The 18460-nt window shown below is 48.0% G+C and overlaps 1 protein-coding gene across 4 annotated transcripts in view; it reads left to right on the top strand.

Annotated features, from left to right (window-relative positions):
* CNDP1 (carnosine dipeptidase 1) overlaps nucleotides 1-18213 on the top strand; it is a 32639-nt gene extending 14426 nt beyond the window's left edge. For 3 of the 4 annotated variants that reach the window (XM_082698675.1, XM_082698676.1, XM_082698677.1), the window contains exons 3-12: nucleotides 1098-1247; nucleotides 2066-2228; nucleotides 2919-3007; nucleotides 5153-5353; nucleotides 6251-6335; nucleotides 11451-11611; nucleotides 12629-12793; nucleotides 14081-14222; nucleotides 16634-16781; nucleotides 16977-18213. In XM_082698675.1, the coding sequence (XP_082554801.1) occupies nucleotides 1098-1247; nucleotides 2066-2228; nucleotides 2919-3007; nucleotides 5153-5353; nucleotides 6251-6335; nucleotides 11451-11611; nucleotides 12629-12793; nucleotides 14081-14222; nucleotides 16634-16781; nucleotides 16977-17043 (1371 nt within the window). In that variant the 3' untranslated portion in view covers nucleotides 17044-18213. Of the gene's footprint in view, nucleotides 1-41; nucleotides 174-1097; nucleotides 1248-2065; nucleotides 2229-2918; nucleotides 3008-5152; nucleotides 5354-6250; nucleotides 6336-11450; nucleotides 11612-12628; nucleotides 12794-14080; nucleotides 14223-16633; nucleotides 16782-16976 lie in introns of those variants that run through there. The other variant, XM_082698678.1, reaches the window with a different exon arrangement.
* The last annotated feature ends 247 nt before the right edge of the window (nucleotides 18214-18460 follow it).

Raw genomic sequence — 18460 nt, 5'->3', positions numbered from 1 at the left:
GACACGATGAAGGGTAGATATGAGTGGCTGGATGAAGAGGCACATAGGGCAGGGGCTGGAGGCACCTTCTGTCCTGCTGGGGTTGGGGCTCGCCACCTTCCCAGGCTGCAGTCACCAACCTGGACGATCTCGGAGCCCCAGACTTCCCAGGGTGCTTATGGAGGCTTCATCAGGTGGGCATGACTGATCATTAACCCAGCTCTAGCCCTCTTCCCTCCCGGGGGAAGGGGGTGGGAGGCCCCAAGCTTCTAACCATGGCTTGGTCTTTCCAGGGACCAGCCATCATCCAGGAGCCACTAGAACAAATAGGCTCCCGTCTCCCAGGAAATCCCAAGGCAGTTAGGAGCTCTGTGTTAGGAACTCTGGACAGAGCGAGTCTCTTTATGGCACAGGAAGTTACAAAGATTGTAGGTGCTCTGGCTAAGAGCCCAGGATAAAGACCAAGAGGTATTTCTTACTGTGTGACAGCATCACACTCGCAATAGCCTGCTGGTAGAGGGCACTGCCAGAAGAGGGAGGCGAGGCTACGAACTTGAGGAACATACGCAAATCATTCAACTCAAATGGATGGAACTCGGGCCAAGAGCCAAGGCTGTCTGGCTGCACAGCCATGGGGTACACCGCCTACCGGATTCTGGAGGTGTGGGGAGGAAGACGACCACAAACCCAACTTGTGAGGGGTGGTCAGGAAGTGTTCTGTGGCCTAGCTGAGGCCACTGTGTGATTACTCAGAGTGAGCTGCACATTCCAGAGGCCTCCGGGGACATTTGTGTGAGACCCAGGGTCCCAGAGGAGGGGTGCCAGCCAGCTGCTCCTGGTTCCTGAGAAACCAGACATGGTGGATCCCAGGAGGCACAGGCCCAGTGTCCAGGCAGGCAGCCTTCTCCCTGGCCGGTCCTGCCCCGTTCTTCATGCAGCAGACGTCTCTGCCCATCTGCCGTCACCCTTGAATATCGCCTTGGCCAGCTCCGTCTTGGGCGCAGGTGGCGAGCACTGGTGGTTTGGTGCCTCCAGCCCTCGAGTCACCACCTAGAGTGGACGTGGTTGATGTGGTTGACCCTGCCTTAGACGAATCACCTTGTCACCTTCCCTTACAGACACTTAAGGAGTGGGTGGCCGTGGAGAGCGACTCTGTGCAGCCCCTGCCCCGCCTCAGGCAAGAGCTCCTCAGAATGATGGCGCTGGCAGCCGACGAGCTCCGGCGCCTGGGGGCCAGCGTGGACTCCGTGGACTTGGGGGATCAGCAGGTGCTGGGTGGCTCCCTCCTCTCTACGAGCTGCCACTCTCACGGGCATTGGCCAGGCCTGCCCTTGGGTGTTGGAAGACTGCGACTCACTCCGATCTGATCCTCCTCAAAAATGCTCCCATAATCTCCATCCCCAATAAGGATAAAAAATGACATCTGGTCCCAGATGAGTCAGTATCACTGATTTCTCATCATGTCAGGACTGGGGGGCGGGGGAGAGCAAGTGGACTGGGTGAGCAAAGGCCAGCTTATTTTGGGAAGGCCCCTCCCTGCACTCCTCACCCCCTTCACATGTGGCCGCAGTTCTCCCAAACCGCCCTTTCCCTTACTTTCAGATGCACTTTCTCAAAGGCTCCAGTCTTTGATGATCAGAGTCACTGCTTATGACTGTGTCCCAGGGGCAAATGGCGATCCTTAACGCAGGCGCCGGTGCTGCCTGCCTCAGCCCGGGTGTGTCTCCAAATGGTGTGTGTTTTCAAGGACCACGTCCACCTAATTTAAGCCATTTGAGTCTGAGTTCATATTGGAGAGCTTATTTGATTAAGTTTACTGTTTGCCCCTGTGCACCAAGGAAGCACTTTAATTTTAATTATCTTGTGTGTTTTAACTAAGTGCCCCATGGTACCCATTTTAGAGGCAGATAAAGTGAGGAGTAGAGAAACTTTGTGGGCTCTACAAAAAACCCAGGGGTAGAAACAGGACTCCTAATGTCAGGTCTGGATTTTCTGGGCAAACTAAACATTATTATTATTTTTTTTTAATGTGATCTGTTTGTGTGTGTGTGTGTGTGTGTGTGTGTGTGTGTGTGTGTGTTTCCAGCTGCCTAATGGTCAGACTCTCCCGATACCTCCCATCATCCTGGCCGAACTGGGGAATGATCCAAAGAAACCCACTGTGTGCTTCTATGGCCACTTGGACGTGCAGCCTGCTAGAAAGGAAGACGGGTGGCTCACAGATCCTTACACGCTGACGGAAGTGGATGGTAAGTGACGCATCGGTACTGGGTTCTTTGTGGCTTAGGAATCATAGATGTGATTCCTGTCCCCAGCTCCAGGCCTTCCCTGTTCTTGTTAAGAATGGACAAGATGCTACCAGTCTCATAGTCTGCTAGCTGTCCAATGAGGCTGGCTTTTTTCTCATTTGTGAAAGAAACTATGAGTTATGTACCCACGACGTGTGCCCCTGGGCAAATTAACTCCCAACATGGGAGTTCTTGGGAGGAAAAAGTTGTCCAGGTCACACATTTTCCTTTTTAAAATACTAAGTGTAATTATGTTCTTTAAAGAAAGAAGAAAAAAGGTTAATGGAGATACACACATACCCTTTTTTCATTCTTCTACTAATTATAAAATCTTGAAATGAGAGACTATGTTCCATGACATTGTGCAACAAATCCTCAGGTCCTTTTCAGTGAACTTGGATGACATAGCTAATTCCTACTGAGGCCAAAGGGACCTGTATATTTCAAATTAGTTTATATCATCTGATGAGCTAATGACCATACTGTTTGTACATCAGGAATCAGACTTTGTGGCCTCGGAGCAAGATCTGTGCCTGGGAAAATGGAAAGCACTGTTGAAATGATTACCCATAAAACTACCCTTGTTTTTAACTCACTCAACTTGGCAGAGGTATCTATGCTTTTCTAAACACTCGTCCCTCATTTTTAAAGGAAAACTTTACGGACGAGGAGCAACAGACAACAAAGGGCCTGTTTTAGCGTGGATTAATGCCGTGAGCACCTTCAGATCCCTGGAGGAAGTAGGTGACCAGGTGTTTGGGAAGGGATGATGTCGACCATGGTGACGATGAGGACAATGGTGTTGATGACGACGATGATGTTGCTAATGAATGTGATGATGATGGTGGTGGCCACGATGATAATGAAGGTGATGACGATGACGAGGATGACTGCAATGAAGACAGTGACAACAGTGACGACTAGAACGATGACGATATCGGTATTGATATCGATGATGGTGACAATGAAGGGCATGGCAATGACAGTGATAACAACAACAATGAGGACGATGATGACCATGGTGACAATGACAATGAGTAGAATCACAAGTGATGACGATGATGGTTACGATGCCAGGGATGATGAGGACAATGATAACAATGATGACTGGGATGATGAGGTTGACAACAGTGACGATGACGATGATGATGATGATGATGACAAGGTGATGGTGATGATGATGATGACAACCACGAAGATGATGACAACTTCCTGCCTCCTCTGTCCCTTCCTCCCTCCCTTTCTCCCAAGGGAGAAAGCAATATTTATAAGAAACTTCCTGTATAAAGGCCAAAATCTACTTTGCTTTTAACTGTCCCCTCTGAAACCTACATAATCACAAACAAAACATAAGAAATGTTCACTGCCCTTGGATGAATCAGCTGATCTCTCTGAGCCTCACTGACCTAATCTGTGAAGTAGGTATCGTTATTTCGGCTTCAGGAATCTGGAGTGGAGTCGATGAGATCACACACAGAGGAACCTGGTGCCTGTGAGGGTGAGGTCCTTTATGGAGGGGGGTTTCTTCTTTTCTCGTGCCCCCCATTCTTCCACCCTCCCATCCTCTGTGTCGCTTACTGAGCACTTGAAGGCCCTCTCATCACTGGATCATTTTACTAAAGTCAGACAACTATTAATACCCACATTGCATAGGTAAGGATTTGAGTGGCCAAGGGCTGAGATGGCTTGTCCCGGGGCCCTTGTGTGTCAGTGACAGAGCAGACACCAAAACTCAGGCCTGGCAGCTGGCCTGTCCCCCTCCCCCAACACATTGTGGTTTCTGGCTTGTATATTATTAATCACGTTTTGCCAGAAAATTCTTAAGCTATCCAACTACTTCTCAGCAATTGTTTTCTAGTTAAATGTTAATAAAGAGCTTTCAAATATTAATAACTCAGAACTTTAGTTTAACTTCTTAAGACACATAGAAATAAATCTATGCAAGGGATACATTTGAACAAATCATTATCCCAAAATGCCCTTAACCAACTGAATGACCGAAGGTCACTTACTTTCTAATACATAATCCTCCACTCGTCCTGCCTTTGTTAATCTTTGGTGAGTCAATCCCACTCACTAATTAGTATGTTTGTGCCATCATTTATCTGTATGGAATTACTTCTAAAGTTCTCCTGTGTGTGTTTTATGCTCCAGGAAAAGACTTTGACCTCTCTTCTTCATGTGGCTCTCAAAGATATGAAGTTATAAATTATAAAGATACAAAAAGATCAAAACCAAATGGGGGAAAGCACATTGTAAAAAATTTTAAAGGAGCTATTCTGTGCCCTAATATTAACTAGAGAAAAACTCAAGTTCCATTTTGCTGCAAGATCAAAGCCTTTGAATAACTTAAAAGGCAGATTGAACTCAGAACTGAAAAATAACAGATACTTGAAATAAAAATTATCCTGAGGCTTAAACATTAGACAGTCTTTCAAAGGAAAGAGTTCTCATTTATCATGCTCAGAATTATGAGGATGGAAAAGAGCTTTGTAATCTAGTAACCTTTCTTGAAAGGTTCCTTTTGGGTAGAAGGAAGAAAGCGTGTCTCTGTGGGGGCCTAGCAGAGCTCCACAGCGAGGGTGTTGCTTCTCCTGCAGGAATTTCTTCCCTGAATCATCCTTTAGGGTTCATGCTGAACCCATCAGGGTCATGCTGGAGGCCATATACATTGGTCTTCCATTATATTCCCCTTCACTGTCTTGGTTACAACTCCTTTGTTGTGAACGGAGCTGATGGGAGTATGAGCAACCCGTACACTGAATGTATGCAATAATTCATGAGTTTATGTCACATGCAAACAAATTCTGGATCTGAAAAGATGAATGGGCAAGTCTTGTGATTTTTTTGCCTGAATGGTTTATTCTGTTGTTTATTGGATTCAGGATCTCCCTGTGAATATCAAATTCGTCATTGAAGGGATGGAGGAAGCAGGCTCTGTGGGCCTGGAGGAGCTGGTCAGAAAGGAGAAGGACCAGTTCTTTTCCAGTGTCGACTACATCGTCATTTCAGATAACCTGTGGCTCAGCCAGAGGAAGCCAGCTCTCACCTACGGCACGCGAGGGAACAGCTACTTCAGGGTAGAGGTATTTGCAGTGGTGTGGAGGGAGGAGTCTGTCCTGGGATCTTGGGGGGAAGAGAGAAAGCTCTTGGGAGAGCAGAGTTCTGAGCTGGAGGCATGGCCTGGGGGTCCCAGAAGTCTAGGGACTGGGGGATTCAGGAAGTGTCCCAACCAGAGTGGCCATGCTGTGTGCATTTTTCTGGAGGGAGAGGATACAGGGGTTTGTGAGTCTGACTGCCTGATCAGGGGCTGTCGTGACAGGTCCATGCAGGACCCCCATGTGCTCGTGTGGTCAGGGAAGAAGGAGGGGGCACTGGCATGGCTGGGCTGCATGGGAATCTGACTCCCATGGTGCACAGCCTCGTGCGGACACCTTGACCTCACCACCTCAGTTTCTTTACCTGTAAAGTGGGTCCTGGGTGGTTGTGATCCCCAAGTACGATATCCAGTTCAGTTTCCTTTAGCTTTTCTATTCATACTGACAGCAATTTAGAACCAGAAAGTCTTTCCATGGTGAACCATTCATTTTTTATGAGCCATGGACCGAGCTCCAGAATGGGAGGCAGGGAGAAAGTCACTCGTGGAGACACTAATAGAACTGCAAGAAAAGAATAAGGAGAAGATGTTTCTGGAAGGAGATAGATGGGCGGAATACGGAGACTTCAGCCGCCTGGAGAAGGGGCTGCCGGCCCCAGACAGAGCTGTGTGAGACGAACAACTGAGGACTGAAATCCGTTTCGGGGGTTCAGGAAAGAATGGGAAATGAAGACAAGGAAGGGGTAGATGCTCTAAGTCATGTGACTGGGAGGTAGCCACCTGAGTCCTGAGGGCTATCGTGTGGGGCTGTTCTCGGCCACATGGAAGCTATCCCCAGAGCAACCACAGAGGTGATCACCTGTCTTCTCTTTTACCTGTCTTCCAGGTGAAGTGCAGAGATCAGGATTTTCATTCAGGAACTTTTGGGGGTATCCTCAACGAACCAATGGCCGATTTGGTTGCTCTTCTTGGTAATGTCTTATCTCATTTCATTTTTTTCCAAAGATTTATTTATTTGAGAGAGAGAGGGTGGGGTGGAGGCAGGGGGGAGGGAAAAGCAGACCCCCACTGAGTGTGGAGCCCAACGCAGGTCTCTATCTCATGACCCTGAGATCATGACCTTAGCTAAAATGACAAGTTGGACGCTCAACTGACTGAACCACCCAGGCACCCCTTCATTTCATCAAGGATAAGCATCAAGGATCTACTAGAATATGGTTCTGTTTGACTCAGGCAAGGGTGGAGTAGAAGAAAAACCATGTTCTTAGCTTCCCCCACTTTGGCTAAATGTTCCTTGGGCTTATTAAGTCCACATCACTGTTGTTCGTTGATGGAAGCTCTTCCTCAGCTCACCCCCCTTTCTTTTACTGGGTATTGTGACACATCTGGCCACACCCGGGGGCAGTAGCTGAGAGGGGTGTCCGGAGAAGCATCCAGAGATGATGCCAAAGACAGCGGCACCACCTGGCTCCTTGCGTCCAGTTCTGTGGCCTCCAGTGGCCCAGCGACCCCCGTCGGTTTGCTTGTTGCTGCCTGCTCATGCCCTCCCGTAGAGCGCCTGGAGTTCCGGGCGGAAGCTGTGTGCACGCGTGTGCTCTGCGGGGGGGCAAGTGTGCCCTCTCTGACCGCCTTGATTCATCTTGTCGCCCTTGCTTGCATGTGGGCTGGATCCCGGTGGTGAAGGAAGCTTCATCCTCAGGAGCCTCACTTGGAGGAGCCCCTTTCTGCAATCCTGGCAAGAACGCTGCCCTTTTATGTTCACAATTTGGTGTTCTTCAGACTCCACAATACTTGGATATGTCTCCTTGGCCTGCAGGTTTCCTTTATGCAAATATTACAGCATGCCCCTTTTGGGCAAACTGCCAAAATCATGTCCTCTATGGGGATTGATCAGCAAAAGTCTCTTTTCTTTATTTGACACGGCTTTACCTCTGGCCACTCACTTGCATCCCCTTGGCCTTGGCAGTCTCAGATTGGGCACCATGAGCGCACCTGGGCCACCTGCTGGGTGGTCTTCAGGACCATCTCTATAATTGTTGAGCTTCTTGCCCCTTCATTCCCCGAAGAAAATAATGAAATCTCTATGTCTACCTCTCATGTGTTGTCTGGCTCCGGTGTCAACGCTCTACCGTCCACCTGTTTTTTCTCTATTTGCCTGTCACCTATCTATTCTTTATGGTCATCTAGTTCTCCTAAAATGTAAATCTTGACAATATTTCCCATGCTGGGAACAACAATCCATTTTCCTTTAAAGTGTTTAAAATGTTTCCAGAAGAATTCAGATAGCATGCAACTCAATATTTGGTAGTGAGGGGTGAAAGAATTAATTTTCTGTTTTACCAGAACTAATTTTTTCTTCCCTAGGATTGGCTTATCAGATTTTTTTTTTAAAGATATTATTTATTTATTTGACAGAGAGAGATCACAAGTAGGCAGAGAGGCAGGCAGAGAGAGAGAGGAGGAAACAGGCTCCCCGCTGAGCAGAGAGCCTGATGTGGGGCTCGATGTGGGGCTTGATGTGGGGCTTGATCCCAGGACCCTGAGATCATGACTTGAGTCGAAGGCAGCGGCTTAAACCACTGAGCCACCCGACATCATCAGATCTTTACAGTGCATTTCAGTCTCTCCCAATCATGATCATTGCACGACATTCTCTTAGACTATATGATTTCACCCAGGCATAGAATTCCATTCAGTCCTACAAATGTATATGGGCCTGCAAGGAAAAATCAGGTCAGGAACATGAACAGAATGAAAAGCATATGGTTTCACTTTCTTTAATTTTTGGAGACAAATCAAATACTCAGTCCATAATGAAGTGATTCGGGACTGGATCATCTGCATGGCTTTCATATGTGTTGTACAAAGACCGAAGGACTTAGGGTTGAACTTCAGACTGATAACAAGCACTTTTGCTTGCTGACCCCAATAGCGTCTTGGCTCCCATGCTTTCCTGTGGGGTCACTGCTGGTTAGGGACGATGACCCAGGAGAGCTGGTTCCATCAGGTCTTCCCCCTGTAGCGGACAGGTGCCCTGCACATTAGTGAGGAAACCCCCTGCTGCTGTGTGACTTTGTGCAAGTTCCCAATCTCTCTGCCTTCTGAGTTCCTCAGCTCTATAGCCCTGAGAACTGTGATTTCTAATAGATTATAAAGCTTTATTGAGTGCTAGCTGTGTGAAAGTCACAGGAGTCCCCATGGGGGGGGGGACACAGGGAAACTGGCTCACCCCCATCTTCAAAGAGACTTAGACTGCCGTGTGTTTGGAGGGCGGGGGATGGCAGGGGTGCAGATGCCCAGTTTGCACAGAGCCCTCAGCTCCAACACTTTCTTGTGGTGGATAATCCCATTCCCTGCTCTCTCCTAAAAGTCGCAAGGCAGGGAAGGTCACAGCAGGGGAGTCGGGGCAGGGCCCTCTTACTAGAGCCAACTACCCCATAGTATTAACATGTTAAAATCCAAGCGGACTCCCGGGGATCAAGGATTACATTTGCCTCCCAGTGCAGTTTGCAAAGGCTCAACCCTCTCTGCCTCCCATGCGTTTCCCGGCTGGGCTCCTGGCCGAGGAGGCTCTAGTGGCTGCAGAAATTACTTCAAATTCAGAGGATCATGATTTCTAGGGGAAAAGGGGTGTGGTGGGGAGAAGAACTCTCTCAGCAACATCCTGTTTGCACGGGAACGCAGCCAGTGCCCTAGAACTGGGGCTAGAGCGGATCGCAGAAGCAGGGACAGCCGTGGGGGGCGTTTTCCCACTGCCTGGCTCTGCCGGGGCAGTGCCGGAGGACACCTTGTGCTCAGCTGAGCGGCGCCTAAACAGACCTCTGCCGGGGGTCGGAGGGGCAGGGAGCGGAGGACATGCTACCCCTCGGCTCTCGGGATCTGTGTCTGCTGGGAAGACCATAGCTGGGAAGGCTGCCCCGCGTCCTGAGGAAACAGGATCCGTGATTCAAAACCATACCCAGGACGGGGCCGGGCCAGGGGTGCTAGAGAAGCGCAGTGAGCATGTAGAAAGGCCACGCTGCGCAAACCCCGTCCTAGTTTGACCCCCTCCACGCTGCCCATGACAGTATCTGGCAAGACCAGCTGGAAAAATCCGAAGAACGTCAGAGTTCGGTGTTGGGATAGAGGCCAAACATCCTGGCCGCTAGAGCATCGCAGGTCTGAAGTGTGGCCGACTTGGCTGTTTCCAGCACTCCTTGATTCTCACCACCGAGGCTGTGCCAGGCGCGTCTCACACCATCTCTGGGGCCCAATGGTGATGCCGCCTTGGCTTTCCCCGGCTGTCCCCCCTTGCGGGCTCCCAGCCTGCTCTGCGCACCTGCGGTTTGTGCCCCTTTGCAGCTGCTTGTTTGTGGTCCCACAGGGTCTCTTCATCCTGCTTCTTTCCAGGCAGATTGTGAGCAGGGTCTGTTGCTTACTCTTTGCAGCTCTGTCCTTGCCTATGAGCATGTCAGCAGAAGTTTAGGGACATGAGCTAAGGGAAGACTTAGTGATTGTATTATTGGTGGTGCTTTTATGTTTGATTTTGACTTTGGTGTGGGTACAGAGGGTGGCCTGCAAGTCAACGACAGGCAGTCCCAATCACTGGCATCCAGCGTTTGTTTGACTTGAATTTTACTAACGGGCTGGTACCATTTTTTACTATGTTATATGCTTTTTTGGGCTAAATGCAGGGAATTCTGTAAGTCAGTGCTGCCAGAGGCTGCTCCACGCACAGTAGGCTGCAGACCTTACCCCAACGTGGCGGTAGAATTTTGGGTGAAGTGTGCGGGGGACCGGGAGCGGGCACTAAGGAGGACATGGTTGAAAACCAAACAGCAAAGCCTTCCCTTCTTATTTTGCTGCCTTGACATCTCTGAGCTTGGGGTTCGCCTTCTAGGATCATCTCAATGCTGGGACACCCAGTATGTCCCACACTACGGCCATCCCTGTGGGTGCTGCTAGGGTGTTTACCGTGGATTCTGTTGTGTCTACACAGAGAGCCAAATCACCTGCCATTGGGTTTAGGGAGGGTCACACTTGTCATTTAGCCTGTGTGCTGAGTGGTGACGCTGTTGCTGATGAAAGTGGGGTCTTCACACATCCTCTGGTCCCCGGCATCCATCTCGTGCCTTGAACATAGCCGGCCTCCAGTCGCGAGGGGGGTCCCACCGGAGCCTTCCAGCCTCTGCTTTGTAATTGTCGGCCTCGACAGGAAGATTTGAAAATACAGTGCTTCACAGTAGTTTGACATTGTCAAGTTATAGTCACATTAAGAATGTGGAGTGCATTTTTTTTCTGAAGTGTCTTTACTTGAATGAAAGGCCCCAGGGGGCCTGAGGGTGAATTTAGATGCCCAGAATACATTTGTCACCATTTCTGATAGTCCGTTTGCTGCTTTGGTAAGCACGTTCTCGAGGTCGTGGGCAGTGTTTACTGAGCTTCCACCTCGACTTTCTCTGTGGATAGTCACTGGTGGTCGCTTCCTCCATTCCTGGTAATCCCCAAGCTTTCATAAATAATAGACAAGTGCGTCTGCGTGTTCGCTCTGGAGATGTTTGTGGTTGAGGCAAGCCTTATAGGCTAGACCTCAAGGGTATTGTGCTTTGATTAAAGGTGAGTGTTTATTATATGATGGTGTGTGCAGGGGGAGAGAAGCCAAGAAGCAAAGAGGATTGTCAGTTCCTCAGGAATGTTTGTGTAGACACATACATACGCATTGAAGTTTTTATAATGAACATACAGTACTTTTTAACTCAGGATCAACTGAAAGTTCGAACGGAACCTTATTTATAACACAGGCGGTGTCATTGAAACTCTGTAAGGCAGGCAAGTCCCAGCCGGTTCCCGTGTGCTTCCATCTCTCCATTGACGAGGTGGACATTGGAACGAGTCTGACTCAACCTGAGTCTGCCTGGAGACCAGCTCCTTCCTCCAGCCACCCCCTCGGAGGTGGGGATGGTGCCAGTAGCTCTGCCAGGGGACCAGGGCCTGTCACAAGGCCCACTGCAGCCCCAGGAGAGTCACCCATGGTCCTGCTCAGGACCCAGAACATCAGCGCCCCCGTAACTTCTTCCTGGCTTTGCTTCCCTTGTGTACCTTTGCAGGTAGTCTTGTAGACTCATCTGGGCACATTCTGATCCCCGGAATCTATGACCAGGTGGCACCTCTTACGGAAGAGGAGAGAAAAATGTACAAAGCCATCCATCTGGACCTAGAAGAATACCGTAGAAGTAGCCGGGTTAAGAGATTTCTGTTTGACACCAAGGTATGGTCACAACTGGTGGCTACTTTGAAGGCCTGCCAGTAATAAAGCCCGTCTTTCCCATTCCACATTTACCATGGGCTGCGAATCTGCGCATCTCAGAACTGAGTGTGGGTGGTCATTTGGAGGAAGAATTTCACTTTCGTGGCCACTTACCTCCCTCAGTCTAGAGCAGCCAGAACTTACTCTGGGGTCCGACTGGCACTGGCCTCAGGCGGCCATCACTCAGTTCCAAGTGATTTTCCAAGTCAGTTTCTTGGACTTGATCCCATGCCAGCCTTCGGCTGCCCGTGCTTCCTACCTGCTCAAAGATGAAAACGCTCTGAGATTTTTCTAGCTCCGAGCCCTCTAAGTGTTCATTTCAGCAGACAGAATTAAGAGCCTTTGGGGCTCATCTGTACGTCGCTACATGGCTACCTTGGGGTAGTAAAAAAAACAGAGCCCAAAGCATTCATTTCTGGAAAATTTGCATGTTTTCTTTCCCCTTCTTCTTTTTAAATCCTGTGCCTGCTACGGTGTGTGGTGGCTAATGCTCGTTCTGGGGGGTGCCAGGAGGGGGAAAATCATGTCCAACAGAAGTGATAGATCTCTTCCCTGCGGCCAGCTCTGCCTCGGCCATAGCAGGCAAGAAAAGTAGCTCAAACATATGCTGAGTTCTTTGAAGCCTTCTGGAAAAGAGAATGCCTTTTCTGTGCAACTGATCATCATGGTGATTGGGGATAGAAGTTTCTAATCAAGTCCCCAATTCTGAAAGCCCCTTTGCCATCTATTAACTTCAGAGCTGAGGCGATGAGGGGCCTGCGTCCATGGAGCAGCTCGCTCAGGTGGGGGCGGCAGAGGGACTCGGGGCCCGAGGGGAAGGACTTGTGCTACAGTCCAGGCACGTCTACGGAAGGTGATAATTAACTTGTCATGAGCGGTGTCAGAGATGTACCGAGACGGGTGATACAGGCGGCACAGGTCAACAGAGTTTTAACGGAACCTTCTCTTATGTCGTAAAATAATCTTGTTTTCCCTCAGGAGGAGATTCTAATGCACCTCTGGAGGTACCCATCTCTTTCAATCCATGGGATTGAGGGTGCTTTTGATGAGCCTGGAGCTAAAACAGTCATCCCTGGCCAAGTTATAGGGAAATTTTCAATCCGTCTGGTCCCTCACATGGATACGTCTGCGGTGGAAAAACAGGTACCAGATGTGCGTGGTTCTCCCTGCAGCCGCACTCCGGAGTCCGTGAGCTGTTCAGCTGTTAGCGCTGAAGTTCCATTTTTTCCCCGATAGAAAAGGGACTGGAACAAATGTCAAGAAACCAATATAATTTTCGTTCGGTAAAAATCTCTGTCTGTAATTATATGCGATTACAGGAGTCAGATAAATAATCGTTTGCGGTTGGAGTGATGGGAAGTGTTTCTGCATTGAACAGGTGACATCAGGGCAAGACTGGCTGACGCGCAGATGGGGAAGCCCGCTGCCCGTGGCTTGATGGGGCTGCAGGCGCTCAGGCCTGTAGCTGGTTTGCCCTGGTGTCTGGAGTCCACAGTCTGAAGGCAGCCGTTTTAATGAAAATGTTATCTGGAAGGAGTTTTCTGTCTAAATTCTCAAACTATCATCAGTTTACCTCAAGTTCAACAGAAAGTACACTCTGAATAATGAGCTCCGCGAATACGTCACCCACATCTCTATACCCCGGTGACCTCTTTTACTGTCTTTGTAGCGTTAATTACATCCTAAAACAACCTCCTTCCCTGTGTCCATCCCTGTTTCCTGCCCTTCCCCCCTCCTGTTTTGGATGTGGTGTTTCTCTTTCTTACAACGTATGGATTTCGCCAGGGACCCCCCTGCCACCCTGGTTTTGCTCACAGCTGTGTTCCCAGCACCTAGTACCGTTCCTATCAACGTGACGGGCATTCAACAAATGCGTGTTGAAGGGATGAATGGGAGGGATATTTCAGAGTAGGGAGTTCTTCTTGGGAGGATTTCCACAGTGGCCACTGGAATGGAGCCCAGGGGACAGAGAAGGAGGCTGACAAAAGGCTCCTTTATAGCTTGGTTTGGAATCACCCCCCCCCCTTTTCAAGAATTAACAAATGCCTAATATTCCCCAAGCTGTCATTAAGGTACTGACAAGTCTGAGAAGAGGGATGTTCAAATGGAGAATTTGCATTGTGCTTCATAACTGCCAAACATGAGCAGTCTGTCACTGTGGTCAGGATGGGGAGGGCGCAGGGCTGAGAACTGGAGGATATTAGGGGATTGGAGATAGAAAGGGAGGGAGACCCGTTTCTCTCACTGCTAAAGCTTTCAGTCCCGGGGCCCTGCTCGCTTACTCAGCCCTCCGCGAGAATGAGGGTAAAATCACGACCCTCAAATTTGTTGGGCCGGGATTTCAGTTTCTTGATCAAAGACTGCTGTTTATTCACTGCATGGGAGAATAACTTGAAATTTTCTCATATAACTGAAAATGTTCCTTTTCAGGTGAAACAGCATCTTGAAAATATATTCTCCAAAAGAAACAGTTCCAACCAGATGGCTGTTTCTATGACGCTAGGACTGCAGCCGTGGATCGCAAATATTAAAGATAATCAGTATCTTGCAGCAAAAAGAGCCATCAGAACAGGTTAGACGTGCGGTACCTCGAGTTGACAGTTTTCAGTGGGACCAGGGTGTGGTGCCTGGTGGGGCTGGTGGACAAAGCAGGCTCATTCAGAATTTCCGTTCGGCCCTCCTTTTCAGACAGGCTCCGTAGAGTGTCAGCAACTCCATCCAGGGTTCTTCCTATGCACTGCCCCCCTGACCCCTCCCCACAGCCTGCCCCAGTTTACTAAGTAAGCCTGGAAGAGATTTAAGAATTTACTGAATGAAGGGCACCCAGGTGGAAGTGGCAAAGCTGGGTTCATATCTGGAAGCCTGAATTTGGGACAAAATGACGGACTTGTGAGTGTCTGATACTTATGGAAATGATGGCCAATGTATAAAAATGTCCTTTAAAAGGCATAGCTGCATTTGCATGGAAGAATAGGAAATCTGGGGTTAAAAATGAAGGAGCTAGGCGCGCCTGGGTGGTTCAGTCAGTTGAGCATCTGACTCTCGGTTTCAGCTCAGGTCATGATCTCAGGGTTGTGGGATCAAGCCCCACGTCGGGCTCTGGGCGGGGTTCACTGCAGAGTCGCTTAAGATTCTTTCTCCGTGGGGCCCAGTTCTGATACGAACAGCCCCATGGCAGGCCACCTGGGATTTCCACAGAGAGGCTTCTTGCGGATGCTCATTTTATAAAATTATCAAACACAGGGACTCAATTCGGGCCTATCTGACTCTAGAACCAGTAGTCTTTTCAGGGTCGCTCTGCTTCCCTGGAAGTAGGGAAGGGAGCAGAGCCGTATTTGGAATTTCTCAGATGGTGCCTGTTTTGACTGCCTATGCTTTCATGTCCTGGGCAGAATCATGTGGTTGGTGAGCACAGGACACACATCTGGGTCCTGGCTGCTGGGCAGGGTGAAGGAAAATCCAGTCTCTTTGGCTTCTGCAGCAGGAAGGTGACACTGCCAATGCCTGCAACATAGTGGACCCTCCGAAAGGCAGTGGGACTTTCAGGGTGTCCCCAAAAGCCAGGTGGGGAAACCCTGCACGTGGTTCTAGGGACTTCTGGCACTATATTGCAGCTGAGGCCTTAGGCACTTCCCTAACAGAGCAGAGCTGGAATTGGAGGTCCAGACCACCTGGGAGCACTAACACTTTATCAGGGTTATCTGTACAAAGGACAGAGACATTAAAAATTAGAGGACAGGCCTAAGACTTAGAGCCCCACTTTTCTACATAATCATTCCTACTGCTCCCAGCTGTAGCAGTATTTTACCAGTGAAGTTTGGAAGTTAAGAAAAGAGGAAGAAAAGATACTAGGAAGGTGAATGTAATCCCAGCTGAAGAGGGAGGTGTGATTGAAATGTCAAGGTCAACAGTGAAGACCAGAAATACTCTTGCAGGAAAGGTACCTTTTGGTTTATCGTGTGCAAAACCAGTTCTTCCAACAAAGTACTTCGTCTTTACTCACACTCACACTGTACTCTGCGGATACAGAAGACAGGGCATCATGGCATGCTACCTTGTGTGACTTCATTTTGTTTTGTGTCTCCACTCCCGTCACTGACAACTCATCTTCCGGCCTGGATGGTTTGAAGTCATTGCTCCTTAGGCCCTCGGGTGTCTATTAACACTGTTTCATGGGCTACCTTGACAGTGGAGCACAAATACCGCAACACTCAGGTGGTAATTGAATAAAGCTGTTTATTTGTCTACTGGTTACAAAACCAAAGAAGTCCCACTTTCCAAATAATTTAATTCACGAAGCAACCATAAAAGTAGGTACATTGTATTCTAATGCTCTTGCCAGAAATGCAAGATCTCTTCCAATCATGAGAAAGTATCAAACAAACCCAAATGAAGGGACACTACAGAACAATTGATCAGTACTCTTCAAGTGGGTCAAGGTCATGGAAGACAAGGAGAGATTAAAAACTGTCATAGACCAGAGGAGAATAAGAAGCAGTGACAAAATGCAATGTGGGATTCTGGATTGGATCCTGGAATGGATAAAGGGAAGGATTGGTGAAATTAAATAAGGTCTGAATGGAGTTAATAATATTATTCCAATGTTAACTTCCTGTTCTGTATAATTGTACGATTGTTACGTGAGATATTAACATCACGGAGAGTAAAGTAAGGAACATATGGGAATTCTTTCTGTGTTACTTTTGCAACTTTTCTGTAAAATCTGCACTTCAAAATAAAAATTTTATTTAAAAGAATTTTAAATGGTAAAGAATGCATCCATGGCTTTCTTCTTGACTCTATTGACTATTTTAGAAGAAAAAACTGCATGGTATCAAGAAGCTTACTTACCCCAGGCAGCAAATTTAATGGTTAAATAAACAAAAAAAAAGGGGAAAGATAAAACAAACACTACATTTGAGAAGATGACTAGGGTAGTCTTGTCATTATTTCATTCAAATGCCCTCTGTCCCTGTGCTTCAGTGTTTGGAACAGAGCCAGACATGATTCGGGACGGGTCAACCATACCAATTGCCAGAATATTCCAGGACACCCTCCAAAAGAGTGTGATGATGCTCCCGCTGGGCGCTGTTGATGATGGGGAGCACGCTCAGAATGAGAAAATCAACAGGTCAGTGGATTCCTGTGGGGGCGGGGGGCTGTCATTCACTGCACAAACCCCGGGTCTCCACGTCATCACCTCCCCACGTGCTCCGTACTGGAGATTGAATTCACATCACCAAATCTTCCTATTTACATCGTAGACTGCCTTCCCCCATCATCTGAATGGAAATAACAGCGTTTCTCTTGATTTCTTCTTTGCTAGGTGGAACTACATAGAGGGATCCAAATTATTTGCTGCCTTTTTCCTAGAGCTGGCTAAGCTGCATTGATAATGAGGGCAACCTTCCGGCTTAGATCTGACCTACTGACAGATGCGCTCTCCCACACACCTGGTGAGGAACAGAATCTAAATATCCAGAGAACTTCAGGTCCAGGAAATAATGTTTCCTTCCCATTTAAAATGTCTTAGGACATTTGGACCAGTCCTAAAATATTTGAAAGGCACAGCCATTGAAAATGGCATACTGTCCCCACGGGACACTTTTCCAAAGTCCCCACTACCTGCAACATCTCCCCAAGTCCGGCTGCAGAAGCCCCAGGATTGGACTCACTCTTTCCCTGGAGCACAAGGACAATTCTTTCATTAGACCCTCCCTGGCAGTTTGATGGGTCTGATCCCCGCGGTGGGTTTTTAGCTTCCAAGGTGCTCATAATACATCATCATTCCGCACAGTGTGTAGATTATCCTTGCTCTTACCACACGTTCCTTTTATTAGTAAAACTCTTGGTCCCACCACTGGCTACCAGGATTTCCCTGTGGGTTCGTTTGTAGAGGAATAACTAAAGCATGATGCCATATTAACCTCTGGCTTTCCCTTCATTTATTTTGCCTGCTTTTTGGAAGTTCTGAAACAGAAACAAGCAATAGTCATATCCTTAGGCCATTTGGGATTCCCTGTGTGAAAATCAGTACTTTTTCTATTCCAAGGCTCTTTACCTTTCTTGGATTGATGCCAACTGACCACCCCTCCTGCACCCTTTTCTTTCTTGCTACCCCATCACTGAAACCCCTCCCACCCCTGCCAACATCTGTGCACATATAAAGTCACCACCGCAGAATCAATTCTGATAGAATTTCTCTCACCTTGTTGGAATTTTACTTAGTGACTACTTCTAAATTGCTTAAAGCTTTTAATAGCATCAAATTTAGATAGAGAACAAATCTAATCAGCCCCAACACCAGTAACAGGTTCTAAATTTAAAGCCATCAGCGAATGCTGCATTCAGTAATCATTTTAGTTAACCATCTTGTTTGGCTCGATTGCATTTGATGGTGTAAACAAACAAACAGAATAATTTTTCTACAGTCAAGTGTATGTAAACAAATCAATTCAATCTTTATAAAGTCATTATTTAAATCACATTAATGGAGAACTTAAGAGTTTATTAAAAATGTTTCTCTTATGATTACAAATAAAATCAAAGCCTAACACATTTAATCTCTTTGTGGATTCTTGGAATGTCAGCTTTAACATTTGCAAGACCACATCCAAAAGGGCTGCACTATAGGGCCTGTGATTCAGCTTACCCTGAGTCTTGTCTCAGAAATGAGACTCAAGGGGAGCCCGGGTCGCTCAGTCAGTTAAGCAGTTGCTGTCAGCTCAGGTCATGATCCTGGAGTTCTAGGATTGAGCCCCGCATCGGGCTCCCTGCTCAGTGGGGAGCCTGCTTCTCCTCCGCTCCTCA

The sequence above is a fragment of the Mustela nivalis genome (assembly GCF_964662115.1).
Source record: "Mustela nivalis genome assembly, chromosome: 14".
Lineage (NCBI taxonomy): Eukaryota > Metazoa > Chordata > Mammalia > Carnivora > Mustelidae > Mustela > Mustela nivalis.
The sequence above is the reverse complement of the archived record's forward strand: the minus strand, read 5'-3'. Positions and strand labels throughout refer to the sequence as shown.